The following is a 23,653-nucleotide window of genomic DNA, read 5'->3' on the forward strand; positions in this document are numbered from 1 at the left end:
AAAAAAAAAATGCATTTTTGGAGTTCAAAGACTTTATTGAAAATGTATACATACACATAAGGACCTCCAAGACTTCCGGCGGGCTTTGTCACTGCCCAGTACAGGGAAGCACTTTCCAAGAGTGCACAAGTACAACTTTGAGTTACACCTCTTCCGGACAATGATAGTTTGGCATTACTGTGAACATTAATCATGTGCCACCCCCCCACAGTAGTCTGTTAGTACAGAATGAACAAAAATGTATTCTGCTTGGTCGGCCAGGTGTACAGGTTTCTTTCAAATTTACAGACCCAACTTTAATCGACCCATAAACTGCCCAGTTTAAGGGAAGGCCATGTGCATCTTTAACAGACCCTGATGGTCGACACAAAACAAAAACATTACAGAGCTGTAGTTTGTCCTTGTGTGCATGAACAGGAAGGTTGCAGCATTTAAATAATAGCAGAAAAAGACTAGTGTACTTAACAAGGTTTGTAAATTAAAACTGTGAAGATGACAAAGGAATATCAGATGGTCATGATTGTAAAATCAGAGAGAAGGTATGACAACACTCCCCACACAAAACAGTAAAATGATGTTGACTGTCTGGGGATTATCACAATAAAGCCACGCAGAGCTGGTGACAGGCAAAGGGACTGTATTGGATTTCATTGTTATGGCAGTGCTGGACAGAAACAATTACATGATTTATAAATAATAAGCCACCAACTGTCTCTTGAATAGAAAGCAACAAAAGCTAAAATATACATATGACTAAAGCACCAACTTGAAGTGGTACTCAACAAGTAAGAGTTTGTCGTCGTAGCCTTTGAACCAATCTTTCCGAGATATCCCCTTGCAGGTTTGAGTTGGACATACATTTAAGGCCAGATTCTTCTGATATTCCCTAGTCCCTTGCAGTATGTTGAAACCTTAGGCTTCCAGTTCCAAACCCAGACCCAGCTTGTGGCCTCCAGCGTTGATGTTCTTGCCATCAATCAGGCCAGACAGGGTGAGTTTCACACCTGCACAGGCAAGAGGAACCAACATTAGCCATTACAAGTGCAAAATTACTTTTCTCAACGTGGGTGGGACTTCTGAGTTGACAGGAAAAGGCTGGTAAGTGTTGCTATAAATTACTCTATTCTAGGTCAAGTCTTTCATAGTGCATTTAATCAAAACTGATGTTTTGTGTGCAAGAACTCCAGTGTGGAGCTTAAAAGTGTATACTAAAATAAGAGGAATTCAACTATAGAACCTTTGACAAACATCCTTCAGCTGACCATGAACCTGTAGGAAACCACCTTACCTGGTCTAAGAGTCTGGGTGTACCCAACACCAACAAGGCTATTGTTGTTCACTTTAGCCTATGGAGAAAAAAAAACAACAAAGTCAGTTGGTGACACTTAGGTCAATTTTTCTTTTGCCTCATCCACCCCATTCTGAAAGCCTCTGCTGCACTACTTACACTGACGGAGGCATCCTTGTCCAGCTGGTATTTGGCTGCAATACCAAAACGTGTGCTGTTGCTGCCAGCGGTCCAGGCCAGGTTGACTGCCGTCTCCAGCGTGTCGCTCACCTTCTGGTAGATTGAGCCTCCAAACTCAGCACCATCATTGCTTTAAAGATCATAAGCATAGGAGAGATCATGCTACAGGAAATATAATTTGGAATGTCTAACTAAAGAGGTCTTAGAATACTGTTTTCCCTGGGAACCACCATTTGTGATTGACATAAATTAATTAGCCAAGCAGACCTAGGAGAAATGGCAACTTGGAGCAGAAACCTGTCTGTCTCTCTTGTAGTTGCTTTGTATTGCACAGTCAAGCCAGGAATCAATAGCTCCAAAACCAAGTGGGATTGTTAACAAGCTTTAGTGAAGGACAAATTCAAAAATTGGATGAATTAAAGAACTACTGTATAGCACCACACGGTTATAAATTCAGCTTTGGCTGGTAATTAATGCTCAACATCTTGTTGCCAATGTTAAAATGAATGTGCTACATTTTCCCTGCAGCTTTATTACATAATAAAACAGACTTTGTTATCATTCAGGAGGTTACCACGTTTAATCAATTTGGAGCACACAACTTAGGCTACGTTCAGACTGCAGGTCTTAATGCTCAATTCCGCTTTATTGCGAGGTCCGATATTTTTGACTAACTTTGTTGATTGTTTTAATCTCTTGGATTTGTTATCCTTCAGCCATTTTGTTTTGGCTGTAAATACATTTTCTTTGTTTTCTTTGTTTTATATTGCTAGTAGCAGTTTGGTAGGAGTGAGAAGTCCTTTTGTTTTTTCCCCCCCCTTCTCCTGTTTTGCTATCAGAAGCGTAGGTTAGAGCTTTGTCTTTTCTTTACATTTTGTTTTAGGAAAGTTTTCGGTTGTTTCTAGAGTTGTTTTGTTTGTTGTGTGGGGCCTCATCTCTGAATAAAATAGAAACTTCTACTTTGCAATTCTTTGTCCTGGCCATGTTTGGGAGTGGGAAGAGTTGGGGGGGGGGGCACACGTTATGTTGCGTCCGGTTTACCCCTAGACATCAGGTCGTAACACCGTTACATCCACGTTACAGGCTTTACAGCATACAGCCCTCGGATGGATTACAAGATAATATAAATGATGAATTACAGCCATTATAACTATGTATAACTAACGTTACAGTAACTCAGGAAAACTGTCATATGAGCCTGAGTGCAAGGTGGCTCAGCCGGGCACAGTCCCGTGGGTCTGCTCGCGTTCATTATGCCTTGTTAACCAACTCTGGATCCGGTTATTAGCGCATGTTACAACTTTCAAAACATGATTTAAAGAAGGACTATTTAAGTGTTCAGACTGGTAAGTTGATGTACCTCAAAAAAATGCATTCGCTGATGTACAGATAGAGCTGGGCAATATATCGATATCGTGATATGAGACTAGATATCGTCTTAGATTTTGAATATCGTAATATGGCATGTGTGTTTTTTCCTGGTTTTAAAGGCTGCATTACAGTAAAGTGATGTCATTTTCTGAACTTACCAGACTGTTGTAACTGTTATTATTTGCCTTTACCCACTTAGTCATTATATCCACATTACTGATGATTTTTTATCAAAAATCTCATTGTGTAAATATTTTGTGAAAGCACCAATAGTCAACACTACAATATCGTTGCGGTATCAATAGAGGTATTTAGTCAAAAATATCGTGATATTTGATTTTCTCCATATCGCCCAGCCTAATGTACAGACGTATTTTTTGCCATGTAAAATCTATGGAAAAGTCTTTTTGGGCCAGGTGGCATCACGTGACGCTGCAATTCCATCATTGGGCCGCTATGCCCGTGTTTGCATCACAGCCTGGCGCTGTTCATGGGGGCTCGGCTCTTACCTGCTGTTCTCTGTTCCCACTAGCACAGAATTGGGACAATGGTCGCTCTAGAATGACGTCAGACTTGCATGAATTCCGATCTGACTGTCCAGAGTGAGGTCGCATTTAAAAAAAAATCCGACCTGTAAAGGATCTAGGTCACTTTGGCCTGCAGTCTGAACGCAGCCTTGAGAAAAAATTTGTGCATTTTTCTTACTTGTTTCACACTGCACTTTTCTTCCGGCTGTTAAACCTCTGCATGTTGTATGGTTGTTGGATTTGTGTGTCACCATAGCAACCCACGGATAACTGGATTTGTTTGTATTAGATCTTTTGTTTGTTTCATTTTCATTTTGTGGGGCCTTCTTGTTTAATTAGCATATAATAAAAAAAATGACCATGTTGGCATTCAAATTCAGCCTAAGATATAGTAGTCCGTTATTCAACGATTTTGTAATTTCTGAAGCACAATACATCACATGTATAGCCATTTAAAGATTAGGGGGGGAAACAAATTCTAGATCAAGTAAACAGAAGGTTTCATCCTGTTACAGAATACAAGTGCAAACAGATGATAAAAATTCAAACCTCATGTGAAAGGTATTCAACTTACACATTAGTGTGCAATTGGAAGTCTCCCGTCTTGTAACCAATGGCAAAATTGTTCTGGGTCATCTTGGATTTGGCAGTGTCGAAGCTCATCTGGTAACCTGCGAGCCACCCCTCATAACCGACAACAGCAGCTCCGTGGATGGTGGGGCCAGCAAAGTCAAAGTCAACATCACAGCCCATGTTAACGAACTCGCGCTTGTAGGCGGTCTTAACTTTGCCACTCTTCTTGCTGTTGATGAGAAACACAGCTTTGGTTAACCTTACCTGAAATCAAGTCAGTTTAGGCATCAAAAAAAGCTTTTCTTAGAGGGTCAAAAGCAATAATCTTCTTGCATAATGCGTTACCATAACACAACACACGCCAAGTGCTCTGAACTATGATACAAAGTACATCTTGCAATTCAGTCAGTGTGAGACAACATAAATTTTGTTTTTTGTATATGGTCTAAAGCTGGGCAGAAACGGTGCGTTTTTATCCATCTTGTACATTGTGTTAACTAGTCTTTTTGGACAGTAGAACTGCTCAAACTGCAAGACAGCCGACCAAAATTTCTGGCATGACAGAAATCCATCCCATCATTCCTGAGCCAGATCTAGGCCTAACGATCACTTTGTATGAAAATTTACCATGGCCGATTTTGATATCTCTTGCTCATGTTCCCCCGTTTTGATATGTTTGAAGATGTAACATACAAAACATTATGTAAATGCTGCTTCATTTTATTATGTTTTTTGTAATGTGGTGAAACCTTAAAAAAAAAAATAGGAATGAACAAATCTTGTGGCACTCGTCCTCAAAGCACCCCAGGGTGTTGTGAAACCCACTTTTGGAAACCACTGCCATAGATTCATGAGCTCAAGTAGCAATACGAGATTGGGAAATATTTTTTCTTACTAAGGGCACATCACTGAAACACCTTTAAAAAAAAAATAATCAGACACTTCAACTATTTCACCAGCTTCGCTTTAATTTAGAACTTTTGAGTCATTGCTGACCCGTCCGGTTTGCCAGATACTGCCAAAGTGCTGATGTTTACTTCCTAGGTTGAGCATTACACTGTAGCCTTAAATATACTTGTCTCAATGTAGCAACATAACTCAACTTCATCAACCTTCCCACACTCAATATGAAAAAGGACAGGCTTCCTCTGGGCCATGTACCATATTCCTCATGTGATTTCCACCTCCACACACACACACACACACACACACACAAAACCCAACAATCAATCACAGTAATGTGTTACAACTGACTTGTTCCATATTGGGACTGGGGTCACATGGCCAGCAACTACACTTGTCCGAAGCATGTAAGGCACAGATCAGGTTGCCAAAATGACTCATGTAGAAAAGCAAAGGCAGAGTTCAAGTAAAATTCACATGAAACTAACTTTTCCATCAATTTATTAGTTAATTTTAACTATTATCTTACCCAGTGTTTGGTGAGAAGGTTGTGTCAAATGTCAATTTCAGTCCTTTGGCAATCTGTGAGAAAACGCATACCATTTGACATTAAAATAAATGAATGTTGCCCTGTCGTGACATTTACTTTTGACACATAATAACCAGATGTAGAAAATGAATATTTTCCTAACCTGATCTTCAACAGTGATTTCTGTTCCCAAGGTGTTGTCAGTGTTCCACTTCTCAGTGAAGGTCAGGCCATATTCTGACCTCTTGTATTTAGTTTCCAGACTGCCTGCAACTTTGCTGGTATCAGTGTTGGAGGAACCAGCTGTTTTGAATTCCTGCAAGGGATCATTTTTAGAAAAAGACAATCACCAGAAATCCTTAAAGACAAGTTACACTGAATGAAATAATGAATATAAACTAGGGCTGTCAGCATTAACGCTTTTTTTAAATTTTTATTTTAAATCGCATGCCGCCATTTATTAATTTATTTTCACTTCACTCGGCTTTGCGTCGTGCCTAACGGGCTACTATTTTGACCCTTTGCCATACTTCCTCGTAACGCATCCTGCTGCTGCAGGGTGCAGGCATGATGGAGAAGGACAGCACCAACGCAATTCTTAATGCTGCTTTTTATTTTCCAAAACTCACGGACGGGTCGAAATCCATATGCACATTGTGTAAAGCCGAATTAAAATATCACCGAAGCACATCAAGCTTGAGCTACCACCTACGAGGTAAGCATAGTAGTACAGTTAACGTGACTCAGGTTGATGCTAGCGGGCTCAGGCAAAGCACTATTTTGGAGAGTGCTACTTGCCGACCTGCAGATGAAACCAAATCCAAAGAAATTACTAGCGCTCTTGCAAAATGAGCAACTAACTGCAGACCTGTTGGCATCGTAGAAGACTCGGGTCTTAAAGACTACAGTTGGCATGTTCTGACCCGTCTTATACATTGCCGTGGAGGGGGACAGTAGTTTCACGCATACACAGCCTGTACGACACGGAGAAAGCAGCCCAACTGGAACTGCTGCAAGGTGATCACTGGACGTCAGTGAGTAATCAAAATTATTTAGGAGTTACTGCACACTATATTGACTTTAGATTCAAATGTGTGACTAGATTCACAGATTTTTCTTTTGTTTACAGTAAATAAATAAACAAATACAAATCTTAAAAATTAAGTTCATAAAGTCGCATTATTTGCATTCATTTGATTCCCAATCAAGATACACTGGTAAGAATTGCTTTCCATTGTTAATATGTACTTAAAAACAGTTCTGAAATGCAAAATAGAATTTTAATCATGTGATAAAACACGCGATTAATCGCAATTAACTATAGAAATTCAGCGATTAATTGTGATTATTATATTATATTATTATTTTCGAACCTTAAAAGCCAAAAGAACCTTATCACTAGTTAAACACAAAAGATAATTGTGTGTAATCTAGAGAGCTAAAACAAGTGGTCATTTTGATAAAAACCGATTTAGCAATTTGGATCTTCAATCATTACATGAAGAATTTGTAATCTACACAGATGAACATTAATAATTAGGACTGGCACATGTATTGTGGTTGGACTTCATTGTTGTGGGTGGCGGCTTGTTAGCTTTATGGCTGACAATGCCAATAAAGCCTTTCTTAAACTGAGCCAGGAAATGTAATAAGCATTAATTGCTGTAAACTTAACTTTCATGTTGCAAAATCTGCATTATCCTATGCGACTTTGATGTGCCGTCACATTAGTTACTATGAAGTATGTTCTAGTTTTCTATTCTGATAAATAGATGACCTTACCACTCCACTGGCTGACTTCGTCTTGACATCGAGCTTCACCAAGCCAAATCCTGAAGAAAACAAAATAAATAAATAAATAATAATTTCAAGATTGTCTACAATATCAGCTATACTTGGCATTTTATACATTTTAAAAGAACAGTCCTACTTGGTCAAACTGTAAGAAACCATACCATAGCCTTTGTTGAATATGTCCTTGGCAGATTTGCCCAGGTCAGCATAGCAGGGAGGCACAGCCATTGTATCTGTAGATAGAAGCAAAAAACAATGCTCTAATTATTCTTCTGACCTAAAGTACATTTCCACCAGCGTGTGTCCAGTTAAAAAAGAAACCCAAAATGTAATGATTTAAACTATAAAAAAAAAAAAAAAAAAAAAAAAGATTCTTTTACATTATTCCACAATGAAATAACCAATTCACCTCAACTGTGCATTAAGACATTATGTGACATATGCATAATGCTGATTTAACAGCTGCAAATGCAAGGTCCATAAGGGAAACTGTTAAGTAGCAAGCAAGTGTCTTTGTATGACAGGGCCAATATTTGGACTTCAAGGCAGGACTTGCTGTTTCTCAACTGTACCACTCATGGACACACATATGTACCGTAAGGTTACAGTATACAAAAGCCATGGATCTATGAACACACTGTGAGAATAATTTGTGCACAAATATTTTGAACGATGTTTTTTAGGCTTAAGATATATGTAAAATACTTGCTGGTATAGAAGATGCATTATTCTTGAAGCCAAAGAAAACAAGCCTGGTTCACATGAGGATGCCAATTGCTACAGTAGCTGTTCTTCCTGTGGTTGCTACACCTGTTGAGGTGTAAGCTAATGACAAGATGCATCTAGGCCTTCCTTGCCGCACAGACTGACCTGCAACATATGGGTCAGCTCATAATGTACAACACTTTGCTTTACATTCAAAACCTCTCTAAAATGGGATACGTTTCATGTTACCAAGTTGAGGGTGCAAGTACTGATGTGTACACTTTCACAACCTTGGATTTACTTTAAATTGAACACCTTTGGCACAGTGGCAGCATACCAGTGCTGCAGGTAGTCACAGCCGTACATGACAGCCGATGGGCAAGGTTACTGAGCAAGAGAGGAGCCATTTTGCCGCACTGGAGTGCTTAGTTCAGGCCTGGCTCGTATTAAGGTTCACGTAAATTGGCAGACATAGCTAGGCGTGGCAAGGTACATACCGGTGCCAATAAGTGGGAAGAGTGAATTAACCAGTTCACATGCATTATCAGCTAACGTTACCTCACTACTGCTAACTAGGCCGTAGGAAAGTTAACTAGCTAAGTGATCGCAAATGTTCAAGTAATAAGTTGTGAATATTTTCTTTGAGTAGGTCTGCAGAACACCCGCCGTTTTATCAGCAGCATGTAACGTTTAATTCGCACCCCTCCCCTACTTTAACTTGACATGTGTCCGACGCATGCCAAGTGCAGCTAGCTTAGCTAACTTTGTTAGCCTGCAAAGTACCTGTGTGTGTTAAAACACCCCTAAACTCTACTTATCGCTTGTTATGGAGATGAATAACAGTGTCAGGCGGAATAAACAGCTCTCTTACCAGTAGCGGATGGTGCTAACGGTAAACTAAAGTGACTTTATTAGAGATGTTCCTAACACCGCACGGCCAAGGCAGGCGTCACCGGTAGAAGGGCGAGCTGAAGGAGACTGCACTGCAATAAAATCCAGACCTATCACATCCAGGCTCAGGACCCGGAACGCCCACATATGTGCCTGAGTAAAAAAGGTTTCCCGTCAGCAAAATTACGAATCCCACTATGGCCACGCCAAGACCCGCCCTACGAAGCAGCTCGATTGGTTGGGGTTAGGCATTGACCTCGAGTGGTTAAGGTTAGGGCTACGGGATTGGTCAGGGGATAGGACCTGAACTTGTAAGCATGGACGCCTGGCCAATTAGTAGTGTGTGAATGCTATTGAAGGGCGGGTCTTGGCGTGGCCATAGTGGGATTCGTAATATCGCTTCCCGTCACGGTATGGTTGAATAGAATATAATGCCTTTTATTGTCATTATACACATATACGGGGGGGGGTTAAGGTGCACAGTTCTGAGACGCTATATAAAAATAGAAAGATAAATTTATGGTTTGTATGTGTGATACGCAGCGTGAAATAATGATATTGCACAGTAATGAAATTGCACAGATTATCAGTGTTATCAAAAGGGCGTCCATAGTTTTATCTTTTTTTTAATTTATTGTGTATGATGTGTGTTTGATAGTCTAAGCCATGTTTCTTGTTGTTGACCCCTGGCTCTAAATGTTATCTATATGTTGACTTTGGTAAATAAAGTTCCTTAAAAAAAAAAGAAGAGCATTTATATATATATATATATATATATATATTTTTTTTTTTTTTTTTTTTTTTTTTTTATTGTAATTATTTATATTCTATATTCATGTTTTTGTCTATGCACCAAAGCAAATTCCTTGTACGTGAAAACCTACTCGGCAATGAACCGGATTCTGAGGATAAAAACTGTGACAATTTTAGCTGAGCCACATATTCAATAATTTGTTTGTTGTGATAATAGTTTAATGCACAAAATAATGAGTGCATTTATTTACCATACTTAACAGTAGATTTCTCTTTAAATAGCTTTAATGTGTTATGCTACTTTTTCTGAGTACTACTAGTGTAAGCTTGCTGGAGAAAAACGTAGCTTCAAAGTAGCTTTCCCAGTAGACCCAAAATTTCAAAAATAATATGCTAATAAGCATCCAAGGATACTGACATGTAGCAGTAACCAATTTCAAAATTGATGTAGTATAAACAAAATGTTGTCCTCTCACCAATAGTTATGAAAATAAGGTTTTATCAACATCACCACCCCTTTCATAACTATACAATGTACTGCTAATAAATGAAGCCATTCCCAAAATCAATAAAGCAACACTGTGAGGCCACAATAAAAAAAAAGATATCAAAACAGATAAAACCTGAAATCTTTTTGCAAATGCCCCCTTCACATGTTTGCAACTTCACAAAGCAGGTGGAATAAAATACTTCTCTATGCAAATGTATCTTCAGTTACATGACTGAATATGACATTTAATGACTTATTCGCCAAACATGCAATATAATTTTTTTTAAATGAAAAGAGTAGCCTATATGGTATAAAAGAAAACCTAAAACACGTGGCTAGTAGGCTATACAGTATGATTTTATAAACATCCTGAAAATAGGTAGGAAAATGATAGGAAAATCAGGATCTTTTTGTGGATGTACGCCTAATAAGTGAGAGCAGTAAACCCAAGTATACATGTACAGTAGGCTATTGGAGATACGCTTAAAGACTTGCCAAAGCCCTGTTGTAAAAATTAACCTGTTGTTAAAGGTCCAGTGTGTAACGTTTTTAGTTGTTCATTCTCAAAATCTGTGTTGCCCATTCACAAACTTGTCCTTTTCATGAATATTTACCACCACCATCAATTCCAAGTATTCCTATTGGCTTGAAATTTTACATTTGCGTTTGCATGACTCTCCATATTCATGTGCCATCTTGAAATACGTTAGCCGGTAAGGGACATACACGACATACTGCTCCGCCTTTCGTGTTTTCGCTGTCACATGATAAACTCGCAGGTGCTTCTAATAGGTATCGTCGCTTCCCGCCCCTAGCAAGTTTGAAGAAGGAAACATGGAGGACCACACGTATTCAAAATCCAAATTTCAGGAACAGGAGTCTTCTTCTTCACCCAGAAAAAGAAAAAGGATATTGAAAAAAGCAAGAGACCGGCGTCATCTGAAAAAAGCGAGAAGGCTACCGTAGCTGTAATACGTACTTTGAACTGTGTGGCGTGAGAGAGATGATTGCCATATATGATCTCAACACTAGATGGGAGAAATTCCCACACATTGGACCTTTAAAATTAAAATAAGGAATGAAGAGCAAATCATTTATGCAAGCAAGCAAAAATGATGCCAGTTTGGAAAAAAATAAGTGACTCAATTAAAGGGCACCATTTTGACTTGGTGAGACACCAACAAAATGGTCTGCAGAAAATACTGAACTACTGGGTTAAGGTATCTTAATATTTACTCTTTGTCTGTTGCTTTTACCACATAACTTCATATTCCTTCCATATCACTCTCCTTCTGTAATTGAGCTGCATTATATAGCGCTCTTAACGTAGCCTGACGTCGTCATACTCAGATTTTAGTCAGAATCATCAAAGTAACCAGTGTAGTCCATGTCAACCTGAACAACACTGTCATCAAACAAAATAGTGTGACTCTGCTCGATGTCATAAAAAACCTCATACAGTACATCATTCTTAGTATTTCTTTTGCATGTTCCAGTTTGAATACAGGGAGATTAAGGATAATGAAGTTCAGGTCAAATATCTGTGTGCACTGTTCTAAAACCGCATCAATGAGTACATCTCCAAAACAAGTGCAGGCTGTGTTGACTGTGTAAAGATTTGTATGGCCCTGAAGTAAACTACTCCTGTAATCATGTAATCAAAAGTTTGTCCTCAGGTGTGACCATTCTGCATTTGTCAGGTGAAGAAACCTCCCCTTGAAAGTGTTCATATTTGCTCATATGTGCTCCTCGAAATGGCAGTACAAAGCTTTCCGCAGACAACTAGTGATTCCAGTCTCAAGTACTGTTTTAACTGCTGGGTCAAGCTTTGTATGCTGTTGACAGCGTAAACAATCACATGTGCCTGCAACCCACCTCTGCCTGCCTTCCCGACCTGCTGAACCATGGCTTCCACATCATCAGGTAACCCATACATTACAATATGTGATATGTTGGGAACATTTAAGCCCATCCCAAGAGCTGTTGTTGCCACGACAACTCTGCAGCTACTCTGTCCACTCAGAGATGACAGCACTCTGTTCTTATTGTGAGGGAGTGTCTGGCTGTGGACATTCCCTATAAGTAGGGTTTCAGTCTTTTTCTCAGGGTCTCTGTCAACCCAGGAATCTTCACCCAGTTCCCCCTTCAAATGGCAGAACACTCTCAACTGCCTTGACAGTTTTGCAGTAAATAATAACTGGCAACATGGAGAAACATCCCTTACAATCCAGTCTAGGCAGTCCATTGTATGGGCAGGGACTTTGATCAGACCCAGTCTGATGTTTGTTCTGTTTGGGCTCAGAGCCAAAGTAGCTGGATTGTCCATTTGCAGCTGTTTCATTACCCTGGCTCTGGATTCCCGATCAGCACAAGCAGTCAATGCCAGCACAGATGTACCTGGAATATATGGAAGTACAATAAGCAACCAATAAGTAACAGTTAAATAAGAAATGATGAGTAGTATCATCTATTACTTCTTAATGACCGTACTGACATCTAAAAAGAATACATCACTTATAAGGGGTACAGTGACTACCAGTATGGGTATGGTGTGTGACTGTGAGTACATACAAAGCAACACCCTTGTTTGATGCCAACTCAGAGATGGCTTTGACCTTCTGGTCACACTATTAAACTTACATGTATCAATTCACACAGTAGCTGCAACTGATTTAAATTAAAGTGGTGAATTAGACAAAGTGTACAAAACATTGAAGACTGTACGCAGGAAGGCTATTGTTTTGTACATACTTACCAGCTTTAACTAGGGATCTAAGCTTCCCAACTTGGCGAAGCTCTCACGAAATCTTTTGCAGCCTGACCCCTGATAGAAATAACAGAGTACATTAGAATGTTTGAACTGATTGTTATTTCGCTACAATGAGACTAATGTTATGATTGTACTAAGTCTGAGTTAGCAAACGTACATCGACACCTAGGTACGAGATATGTTTACAACATTTGATTCATATCACAACATTGTGAGTTATTTACTAAGTCAGACAGTCAGACTATCTCTTACCATTTGTAAGATGCACTTTAAACGTACATTTTTATAAATTTTTGTATTGTATTTATGTATTGTATTGTATTATATTGTATTTATTGTATTGAAAAATAATTTTTAAAAAAAACATCGGAGCCTAGCATGTCTCTCCACTTCTTGTTCAGCAGCCAGGTTTTGATTGTGGTTACTGTATCTTAACAAAAAACAGTATAGAACTGTAATAAACAAACAAATTACAATGATGTCCTTTTGTTATGAACAAAATGGGAAATTAATCCACATACCTTACTGTTGTTATTGCTGATGAGTCTACTTTTGTCTGCTCTAAGAGTAAAAACACCTGTTACTGACTCAATACTCAATGAAAATAATGCCCAATAGTCCTCATTTCAAACTAAATATTTTTTTTATCAGCTCAGCATACTTAATGTGTATTTTTAACATAAACTGTTACAACAAAGATCAACACGCTCAGACGAATGCTGAAAGTCTTTAAGTGATCTAAAGGACTGCAGAATGACATTTTAAGCACACTGTGGGTATGCGATCTGTGCTGCCTGCACGATCCGACATGCGCATTGAAGTCAGGTAGAAGGTACCAGATACCAGATACACCAGGCCAGCACCGAGAGGCTCAGTAGGAGCTTTTATCCTCAGGACACTAGAATCCTAAATGAGGCCCTTCCTAAGACTAACATGTTAATGCAATGGCTGCTGACCGTGGGTGTCCACCCTGAGCTGTGGGTGCAGGTGGGAGATTCACATGCTCAGGAGTGGGTGACACTGTTAAACATGTCGTTGCTCTAGTTGTGAAAATAATTCAAAAATAGCAGCATGATACAGCAATAAATCATGCTAATATCACTTCTGTATACAATTTAAACATTTAGGATTGTTGTACTTGACAAGTATCAATTACTTGTAGTACTTCAGTAACAGTTAAATGCACCGGCACTGGCACGCACTGTCACATAGTATGTAATCTCTGCACTAATTTATGTACAAGTGTATTTAAAACACATTCCATTTTTTAATCTGAAAACTTGTGTTTCAGTAACAACAAAGGAGACACACATGCAAAGTTTACAAAGTAACTTACATTGATTTACCTGCATGCTGCTCGATACAGACGTGACTCTTAAGGACATAAAGCAGTGGCCATTCCTATTATTGTATTATTATATACTATTATTATTGTCCCACTATTGTTCATCTATTGTTAATGATATAATTTTTATATCAAACCTATAAGCGTGTGTGAAGATATGGAAATTGCAAAAATAATGCAGTAAATAATATCAGGGAAGTGGCATTTCAACCAGAATAGATAAATATATTGAGGGAGAAGGGGTCATGACAACAGATTTTTTTTTTATTTTGTAATTTAAACATTTTCATTCATATTAATTCAAACGTCACAAAATATCAGTTTTCATGATAAAATGAACAGTAAAGTACATACTAAAATAGACAAAACCAATAAAAACGTCCTCCTGGAGTTGCTGGAGCTTCTTAAGATGCTCCTAACCTCCTGCGAGTGGGTAGGATCATTTCTAAGAGTGTAGAATGCTTTTGTTGATGCTTTTGGGAAACACCTCTTAAGCTTAAAGGTGCAATATGTAATATATTTACTGTATTAAATCCAAAAATGACCCCAATGCGTCATCAGATATTAAGGAAACATGCTAAGTTGAAATACTATCTTTTCTGACAACAATGCTAATGCCAGTATTTTCTCCTTTTGAAATTTCTGTTCAGTGACGGAATGTCTGTTTGTGTTTTGGCCTGTGTGTTGGTATCAACTGCCCATTCCGACAGTCAGGCCGGGTTGCCAGATATACCTGTAAAAACGTAAATCCAGCAGGGTACAGCTGTAGTGCAGCCATGGAAGCAGCAAACAAATGCACGGGATCAACGAAGATGTTGGAGATGTATTTTAAAGCTGGAGACAGCTTAGAGCCCAAAAGGACGCAGAGTTGGCTAATTTCCTCCTGAACAGGTAAGCATTAGCTTCAGGCTAATTTATCACGGTTACTAAGGACGGGCATTTTCAGTCATTTCAACATTTGTGTACTCACATTGAATTATATAGCTAGTACGCGAGTTGGTTACTCGCAAAAACAATTAAGACACAGCCAGTAAAGTGATTCCGACTAGTCCTGGCTAACGCCGCCATGTTAACACTCAACATAACTGCTAACGTTAGCTACTGTTACCGGAGGACCAGGCAAGCGGGCCAGGGCTATTTACAACATGTAGCCTGTTCAGCGGCCGTAGCCGACAACGGTGAGTTATTTTAAGCCAAGAAAAGGGGGCTGTAAATCGGGAAGAGAGGGCCGTGAGTTTGCTGTGTGTTTAGCGATTGTTGCCGCAATTCTAAGCCAATAAAGTGTGTATTTCAGTCAGGTGGAAAAGGACGGCAATGTAGTGGTATTTTAGCGGTTCCTACCCTAATTCTATGCCGTGAAAGTGTGTCTGTCCGGCGGGTGGAGAGGATGGCGAGGTTGTGGGGTGTTTAGCAGTTCCTAACGTAATTCCAAGCCGAAAAAGTGTGTCTGTCAGTTGGGTACAGAGCTCCACATGAGCACAGGCTTTTATGACTGTCAATATAGCCAGCATCTAACGTTAGCTACTCCACTGTGCTGTGAAGTAATGTCTGGCTATGTGAGACAAGTGTCTAGCAACATTGTTGTGGATGCTGCGGTCTCAGACTGAACCTCTGAACAGAACCTCTGTAAACTTTGAGTCTGGGGAGGAGGGGCCAGGGGAGACGACTCTCTCCAGTATTTTGAATTTGTGCTGCAGTAACTATTTTAAACACTAGCTGTCAGTATTACATATTGCACCTTTAAGGTTTGTAAGATGGGGGGCGACCTCTAGCTCACCCTCACACTCATGGCCCTTTGCTGCATGTCGTCCCTCCTCTCTCTTCCCTTTCCTGTCTTCAAGCTATCCCGTCGATTAAAGCCCATAAAAAGCCCCAAAAATAATATTTAAAAAATATGGATTTTGCGATCATCTTAGCTTAAGGATGCTTTTAGTCCCAGGTCAGTATTTGTTTGAAATGTTTTGCAGCTATGCAGAGGAATATAACAAAGGAGAAGTGTAAACCCTTTTAAATAAAAAAAAAGATGTAAGAAGTTACTTTAAAACCAAAGAACAGATGGCACATTGCATCAGTTTCATCTAGAAGAGTCCAGTGATAGACGGATGGATAAGATGTAGGGGTAACATTTACAGGTTTTGCTGATGCTGATCCAATCTGCTATATGTTACATCCTCATCTTTTGCTTCAACCTGTTGCACAACAGAAGAAAATGACAATTAGGAAGAATGATCAAAGATAAACCAGACTTAATAGTCCACTGCCGCATTGGATCTCCTAAAATTTACCCTTTTTGGAGTTTGTTGTCGTACAGTAACCACAGAGCTGTACGTCACATCCACATCACTCTTAGCATCTGACCTCTGGGTAAGAAAGAAGAGACAAATATTATCAATTCATGTTTTGTTTCATTCAATTACAAATGTGTATGATGAAATAATAAATGCTATTGGTGTGCACTTATGTGTCTTTTTGTGTACTTGTATTGTGTAATACAAGTTGTAGTTTTACGGGTTAAGGGCTACCTCGTCTAAAGTTTTTCCCATGTGCCTAACATTGCTGTATGTTACTTCCTCTTCAGCCTGATCAAGGTGCAAACCAGATGTTAGTCAAATAAAAGCATACACCATTTCACTAGGTTACATCAACATGACACCCTTTGTTGAACCATTTCATAATAATTGTAATAATAATAAATAATAGATTTTATATAGTGCTTTTAAAAGGAATTCAAAGGCCCTTTACATATTAGCAAAGACAGAAACAGTAAAAGCCATTCATGCAACAATACAACTACAACAATGACAAGTAATTACAAGATTACAAAGTGGATTTGCATAGGTGGGTTTTGAGTGCGGTTTAGAATGCCTGAGGGAGAGAGTTCCAGAGGGAGGGGGCAGCAATGGAGGCCTGTCCCCCAAGGTCCACTGCCTGGAGATAAATACTTCCTTTTTCAGGCGCACATGAGAGGAATTACCATACAAGTTTACTAGTACAATAGTACAAAGAAAATATGAATAATTATGGGGAGGGTCTTGCAAAAAAGAAAAGCAATAGAAAGTTTTTTTCTTTTTCTTCACAGTACTGTACGTCACTTCCTCTTTAGCCTGTGTTGAAGGAGCACAGAACAGAACATATTCCTGTATTTGTGATCATAGAGGTGCTCAATTCAGTTTCTATCCATCAACGCTTACTTATATCTTACCGTTGTTGTAGCGGATGAATCTGCTCTGGTCTGTTCTAAAAGTGAAGCAATGACAACGTGACTATCAATGCTCATGACAATAATGCACAATAATCTACATTTATAGTAAGCATATTTAAGAATTGCAAACATATTTGGTATGAACTGGATTAATCAGCATTTACTTACTGTGTCTTTTCAACATAAACCAGATGAGCAAGGTCACCATTACAATGAAGATCAGCAAACTCAAAGGGATGATGTAGTGCTTTAGATCAACGGAAGCACTGCAGGATATATTTTAAGCACACAATGCAAATAAAATAAGCATGCTTGTTTAAACAGTTCACCAATGTAGTTGCATGCAAAAGTGAAAGCTTCTGACCTGACAGGCTCAGGAGTGGGTGAGGTTAAATGGCTTGTTGTTGCAAGGATGGCTTTAATGCAAAACAAGACAATGATAAGTAGAGTAAAAGACAATATTTATTCCTAATATCTCTTCTATGTTAAATCAAATAATTTACATACGGCTGTACTTTTACTCTCCTTTGGCACACCAATACCAGCCGCTGCTCTCTGTCCTCAGTCCACTCATAGTCACATTAAAAACACTGTGGGCCCCTTCACTGATGGTCACTTTTGTTCTATCTATTGATCCAGACGACCTCGTCACACAGGAGATGCCCAGCCTGCACCACTTCGTTTCTCCAGTGTTAGTATAGTAACAATTGATGGTTATATTATCTCCATTAAATCCTGTTAACTTCTGATTCTTCGCATAGAGACTGAGTGTACCTTAATGGAGAACAGCATTCAAAGAAAAGTGAGTAGCCTAATTGGTACATGCTGGTGTCAAAATAATTAGTCTCTGTCGTAAAACAGATGAGCACTGGTCAGTGTTAACATTTCATAAAGGACTTGAAATGTGTATAAAGATCAAAAAGAATAATAAATAAAGATGCTTTAAGGGCTCTTACCTCCGGTGACAGACAGGTAAATATACTTATTGACATCGTCCCCTTTATTAATCTCCACAGCGCACCAATAATAACCAGTGTTCTCATGTGTCAGATCTTCTATAGTCACAGTGAAGATTCTTTGGCTTTTGTCATCAGAGATTAAAAACTGTCCTGAACTACTTGGTTGGTTTGTTTTAACTAAATAAGAGCAGGAAGACCAAAAATATCCTTTACATAAGTATTTCACTTGGTTTATGTACTTTGAGTCATAAAGACATGGGATAGAAATTGAGCTTCCAGCCTTCACTGACACTTCACTGACTGTAGTTATGCTGTGAATTCCTGCAACAAGAACAATTAAAAAGGTTATATTCATATACAATAATCTTCCTTCATACAACCTGCCTATTGTTTATATTACTGTCGCTATTGTTTTACACATTAGGCCATCATAGTCTTCAAAATGTATAAAATACAAAACTGGAGGATATTACTTGTCTGTCAGTTATCATTATCATCATCTTTTGACATAACTATTAGAAGCAAACAATACATACACAGTTATAAAATGATTCCTGTTATTGACCTGTGAGTCCAGTGAGGAGAAGAAAGTTGACATGAACAGCCATGTCGGTGATCGAGCAGACAAAACCACATGAACCAGCGCAATGCAAGACTGACCTCCTACTTCCTAATTTAGCTAATTATGCACTGTAAGGAAGTTGCCTTACATTGGTTAGTTAGATTATGTATGTATTGTAAATATCTATGTAGCAAGAGCATACTTCCCCAATATAGTTTACTGGAGACTCGGTGTAAAGTCCCCCATTTCCAAAGAAAAGATCAGCACTCCAGGTGTATGGACTGAATTGTGTTTATTTATTTAAAACATGGCAGTCATAACATTGTATGATCAATACGATCATGATTTATTTTACATAACTAAGTTAAATCATGAAAATATCATGTACACAGACTTATACTTATTCCCGCAATGGTTTCAGATCACTTTTTTTGCAATTTAAATTAGACAGGCATAGACTGGAAATGTCCAAAGTGACAGACAGAAACACACAAGAAACACACATAGAAACATAGAATGAAGATACATGTTGTCAATGGTTTTGTTAATGCTTCTTTGGAAATGTTTTGCAACTATGCAGTGAAGGGTTAGAAAAAAGGTCTAACAGCTACAAACGAAAAAAGAGAAGGAAGAAATGACTGCACAACCAAATGATACCATCAGGCAACACCTTGCAACACTGAAATAAAAAAAACAGTCCAGTAGATAACCAGACAGACAAACATTTACATTTTTTGGTGGTGCTGAGCCAATGTGCTGTATGTAACATCCTTATCCTCTGCTTCAACCTGTTAGCGAACAGAAGCAAATATTTCAATTAGGATGGAAGAGCAAGGTTCAAATTGTTGGAATATGACAAAGAATACATTAGAAAATGAATTATATAATTAAACAAAATTATTTGAAATGACTGAAATACAAGTAACGAGAAACAATAGCCCTTTTTACAGTTTGTTGCTTTATTGTAATCACAGAACTGTAGATCACCTCCACATCACTTTCAGATCTCTGTGTAAGGGAGAGATATTAAATAGAGAATTAAACACTTTCCATTGTAGATTTTTTTCAAAGTGTTTTATTCAGCTGCACTAACAAAATAAGAAGTTTGTTTTAAGTGTTTGTCTTTTAGTGTATTGTCTATATAAATTATGTTTTTTTGTGTGTTAGGGTTACCTGGGATGATGTTTTTCTCATGTTCCCAACATTACATTGTGTTTCCTCCTCTTCAGCCTGTGTTAAAGGGGCGAAGCAAATGTAATTTAGAGAAAGACAGAGTTTAATTAGATTAAAATTTCCACCTATGTTAAATAGTTACATTTTCATATAAAATACTTTCTTTTAAAGGCAAACATTACATTTACTTCTGATAATTATTACTGTATTCTCTTGATAAAAATCCACAAGGACAATATAGAAAATTAAGATGTATTTAATCTAATAGAAAAATTCAAAATCCATCTGTAATAGTACAGTCCTGCAGCTTATACACTTCTGCAAAGGGACTATGTATTAACTGATTTTTTTTTATTTTTTTTTACACCTGATTTCTAGGTAAGTTATGGGTTACCTGGCTTGAAGTTTTTGTCTTGTGTTTAACAATACTGTATGTTAATTCCTCTTCAGCCTGTGTTGAAGGAGCAAAGCAGGCTATATTAAAAAATATTAATAAAAGAAATATATTTAAAAAAAACAATTACCATGTATGCATCTATGCGATAAGAGTCAACATATCTATTGGCAACAACTGTTAAACACTTCTGAATAAAAGTGCTAACTAAATAAAGTACAACACTACCACAACCTGTCATTACTTCACCAATTTTCAGTACTAGTTCGTTTAGGCTGAAATGAATTGGATAAATTTGAACCCAGAAGCAGTGTGCTGACGTTTGACTAAAATGGTCATTCTTGGTCTTGACTAAAGAGTTTTTGTTGATCAAAACTAGAACAAAAATAAGGATAGAGTTGACTAAATATAACTAAAACTCTCATAGACTTTTGATCTTCGGACTAAAATCAGCTGACAAAAGGAATTTGGTCAGAAACCAAACCAAAGTATTAGACAAATTGAAATGTTGACCTGATGCTGCTAGATAAAAATTTGAGGGATCAAAAAAGTTATTACAATTAATCCATAAAAGTCAATACCACATTTCATGGCTATCTACCCAATATTTGTTCAATTCAATTCAAATAACTTTATTTGTCCCCGAGGGGAAATTAAGAAGCACAAAGAGCAGCACACAAAGGACAGTTCACAGACAAGATACAAATACGAACAGATAAGATATGAATAAATAAACAAATGATACATGATAATGCATTTCGTAATGCCTTCTAAAGTGAAATTAAGAAACCACAATTAAAGGGTGCTGTGAGGCTTGAGGCATTTCACTTCCTGAACCAAAAATGTCAACATCATGGTGGAACTAGAGGATCACCAAAGGCATTAGGATACATAGTCTAGGAACCATGAATGTCTGTACACAATTCAATGGCTCCCAATCTAGCAGATGTTGAGTTATTTTAATTGATAATTTGACTGCACTACATGAAAAGTCAGGGGATCACCAAAGTCATCCGTCTTTTTCTAGGCACTATCTTTACCAAATTTTAAGGCAATATATTCAATAGCTTTCAAGATATTTTACTAAAAACCAAAAAAGATGCTGGAACAATTTTACACTGTACAATTAACTTTTACAAACTTTTGGTTTTAATAAAGTAAATGTCCAAGATTGCACCTTTTCCTCCATGCTCCGTGGCTCCGTATAGCCTTCTTTCTAAAAAATATATATTGGGAAATTAATCCATATATCTTACCGTTGTTGTGGCTGACGATTCTGCTTTGGTCTGTTCTAAAAGTTAAATAATGAAAACATCTGTTAGTGATTTTCAACATGCAATGACAATGCACAATAATCTAAACTTAAAGTGAAAATAGTTAAGAATTACAAACATATTTGGCATTAATTAAATTGACCAAACTTCAGACTTTGACTTACTGTGTCTTCTCAACATAAACCAGATCAACAAGGCCACCATTACAATGGAGATCAGCAAACTCAGACTGATGATGAGGCTCTTTGGGTCAGTATAAGCACTGCAGCATACATTTTGAGCACAGAATACAAATAAATTAAGATAAATAACCTGTTCTTGTTATGACAATGCTACAATCTAATGTAAAATCTATTAATCTTTTGGCAAAATGTTCATTATAACTAATCCATCTTATTTTCATATCAGTCTAAGTTATAAAAGATGTCTTTAAAAACATGTACTGTATAAAGGACTGCCTTACAATGACTGTTATTTGACCATAAAATGGCCATAGTTCTTTAAATAATGCATGCAAAGGCAAAGACTGACCTCTGCTGTCCGTCTTCAAGGATGTGATTAGGAGTGGGTGATAAGGTCGTTAAATGTCTTGTTCCAATTGTGGCTATAATTCAAAACAGGACAGTGAATAATAAAGTACTGTAATATGGCAGTAATACCATCAAAACGTTTCCAAATGGTTGTACTTGACATACATTTATAACTTACTAGTACTTACTAGTGGTAGGTGTCTCTGTAACAGTTACATGCACTGGCATCTTTAAGTCTCCTTTGGCACACCAATACCAGCCGCTGCTCTCTGTCCTCAGTCCACTCATAGTCACATTAAAAACACTGTGGGCCCCTTCACTGATGGTCACTTTTGTTCCATCTATTGATCCAGACGACCTCGTCACACAGGAGATGCCCAGCCTGCACCACTTTGTTTCTCCAGTGTTAGTATAGTAACAATTGATGGTTAAATTATCTCCATTTAACCTTGTAATCTCCTGATGATCCACATAGAGATGTGGTGTATCTTCATGGAAAAACAAATTTAATAGGACATTGTAGGTAGCTTAATAACTTGTAGATATAGGTGATGCTTCAAATATGTTTTGTGTACAGTGGTTGCATCAGCAAGATACATAATCCCTTTTGATTTAGCATGTACTCTTACTTTTGACTGACGAAGTACATAAGAAAATAATCACTCTTTGTCGCAAAAATTAAAAACCTGCTTAGTGTTTTTCCAAACAAATTCTTAAAATGTCACAATGGATTTGAAATGTGCATAAAGATGCTTTAAGGGCTCTTACCTCCGGTGACAGACAGGTGAAAATACTCTTTGACATCTGCCCCTCCATTAATCTCCACAGCACACCAATAATCAGTATCCTCATCTGCCAGATCATTAATAGTCACTGTGAAGATTCTTCGGGTGTTGTCGTCAGAGATTGAAAACCTTCCTGAATTTTGTTGGTTTGTTTTGACTATATAGGAGCAGGAGTGCCAATAAAATCCTTTACACAAGTATTTCACATGGCTTATGTATTGTAAGCCATAGAGACATGGGATAGAGATTGAACTTCCAGCCTTAACTGACACCTCACTGACTGTAGTTATGCTGTGAATTCCTGCAACAAGAGCAAATACAGCATTTGTCTGCATATATAGCTACCAATATTCCTCTTACACGTCTCGACATTAGATACAATTTGAAGACTATTCAAAAATTACAGAATTTACACAACCAACTCAAGCATAAGACTAAACATTTGTACACATACAATGACCCCTGTGACTGACCTGTGAATCCGGAGAGGATGAGAAGAACTCTGAGATGAACAGCCATGTTGGTAAGTGAGCAAAGTCAGACAAAACCTCCTGGCAGACTAATTTTGTATTTCCTGTTATTCCTAAATGTGCAATTGCAACTGTTGAAATCTCTCTTCCTCTTTCTATTATTGCAGTTATGTTAATTTGGTGTG

The 23,653-nt window shown here is 38.0% G+C and overlaps 3 protein-coding genes across 6 annotated transcripts; all 3 read right to left on the reverse strand.

The window, feature by feature from the left end:
• Nucleotides 1-14: 14 nt before the first annotated feature.
• vdac2 (voltage-dependent anion channel 2) lies at nt 15-8,943 on the reverse strand. Its single transcript, XM_031306729.2, has 9 exons — nt 8,742-8,943; nt 7,327-7,398; nt 7,154-7,203; nt 5,535-5,687; nt 5,372-5,424; nt 3,941-4,168; nt 1,448-1,598; nt 1,289-1,346; nt 15-1,004 (listed from the first exon to the last, which is right to left on the reverse strand). The coding sequence occupies exons 2-9, from the start codon at nt 7,391-7,393 to the stop codon at nt 913-915; spliced, it is 852 nt and encodes a 283-aa protein (XP_031162589.1). The 5' UTR covers nt 7,394-7,398; nt 8,742-8,943; the 3' UTR covers nt 15-912.
• A 7,001-nt stretch (nt 8,944-15,944) lies between these two features.
• On the reverse strand, nt 15,945-23,639 carry LOC116054989. 4 transcript variants are annotated; one of them, XM_031306744.2, is made up of 10 exons: nt 23,472-23,635; nt 22,982-23,299; nt 22,402-22,701; nt 22,215-22,287; nt 21,848-21,945; nt 21,666-21,700; nt 20,410-20,466; nt 16,642-16,698; nt 16,405-16,479; nt 15,945-16,308 (listed from the first exon to the last, which is right to left on the reverse strand). In XM_031306744.2, the coding sequence occupies exons 1-10, from the start codon at nt 23,515-23,517 to the stop codon at nt 16,246-16,248; spliced, it is 1,122 nt and encodes a 373-aa protein (XP_031162604.1). In that variant the 5' UTR covers nt 23,518-23,635; the 3' UTR covers nt 15,945-16,245. The 4 variants fall into 4 exon arrangements, with proteins under 4 accessions (XP_031162604.1, XP_031162615.1, XP_031162624.1 ...); XM_031306755.2 differs by lacking the exon at nt 20,410-20,466 and having other exon boundaries at nt 23,472-23,634; XM_031306764.2 differs by lacking the exons at nt 15,945-16,308; nt 16,405-16,479; nt 16,642-16,698 and adding exons at nt 19,148-19,630; nt 20,016-20,072.
• On the reverse strand, nt 17,824-18,941 carry LOC116055018 (CMRF35-like molecule 5). The gene is made up of 3 exons (XM_031306773.1): nt 18,846-18,941; nt 18,278-18,601; nt 17,824-18,095 (listed from the first exon to the last, which is right to left on the reverse strand). Exons 1-3 carry the CDS (start codon nt 18,886-18,888, stop codon nt 17,839-17,841), a joined length of 624 nt encoding a protein of 207 aa, XP_031162633.1. The 5' UTR covers nt 18,889-18,941; the 3' UTR covers nt 17,824-17,838.
• Nucleotides 23,640-23,653: the final 14 nt, after the last annotated feature.

This window comes from Sander lucioperca, chromosome 15 (genome assembly GCF_008315115.2).
Source record: "Sander lucioperca isolate FBNREF2018 chromosome 15, SLUC_FBN_1.2, whole genome shotgun sequence".
Taxonomy (NCBI): Eukaryota; Metazoa; Chordata; class Actinopteri; order Perciformes; family Percidae; genus Sander; species Sander lucioperca.

Coding starts and splice junctions, on each gene's coding strand:
- LOC116054989 (XM_031306744.2), bottom strand. CDS start 23,517: ATGGCTGTTCATCTCAGAGTTCTTCTCATCCTCTCCGGATTCACAG. Junction 23,300..23,471: donor CATCCTCTCCGGATTCACAG/GTCAGTCACAGG, acceptor CTCTTGTTGCAG/GAATTCACAGCATAACTACA. Junction 22,288..22,401: donor TACAGAGACACCTACCACTA/GTAAGTACTAGT, acceptor TTTGAATTATAG/CCACAATTGGAACAAGACAT.
- vdac2 (XM_031306729.2), bottom strand. CDS start 7,393: ATGGCTGTGCCTCCCTGCTATGCTGACCTGGGCAAATCTGCCAAGGAC. Junction 4,169..5,371: donor ACCTTCTCACCAAACACTGG/GTAAGATAATAG, acceptor TCTCATCAACAG/CAAGAAGAGTGGCAAAGTTA. Junction 1,599..3,940: donor TTCCAATTGCACACTAATGT/GTAAGTTGAATA, acceptor TGATCTTTAAAG/CAATGATGGTGCTGAGTTTG.
- LOC116055018 (XM_031306773.1), bottom strand. CDS start 18,888: ATGGCTGTTCATGTCAACTTTCTTCTCCTCACTGGACTCACAG. Junction 18,602..18,845: donor TCTCCTCACTGGACTCACAG/GTCAATAACAGG, acceptor TTCTTGTTGCAG/GAATTCACAGCATAACTACA. Junction 18,096..18,277: donor TTACCTGTCTGTCACCGGAG/GTAAGAGCCCTT, acceptor TTCTCCATTAAG/GTACACTCAGTCTCTATGCG.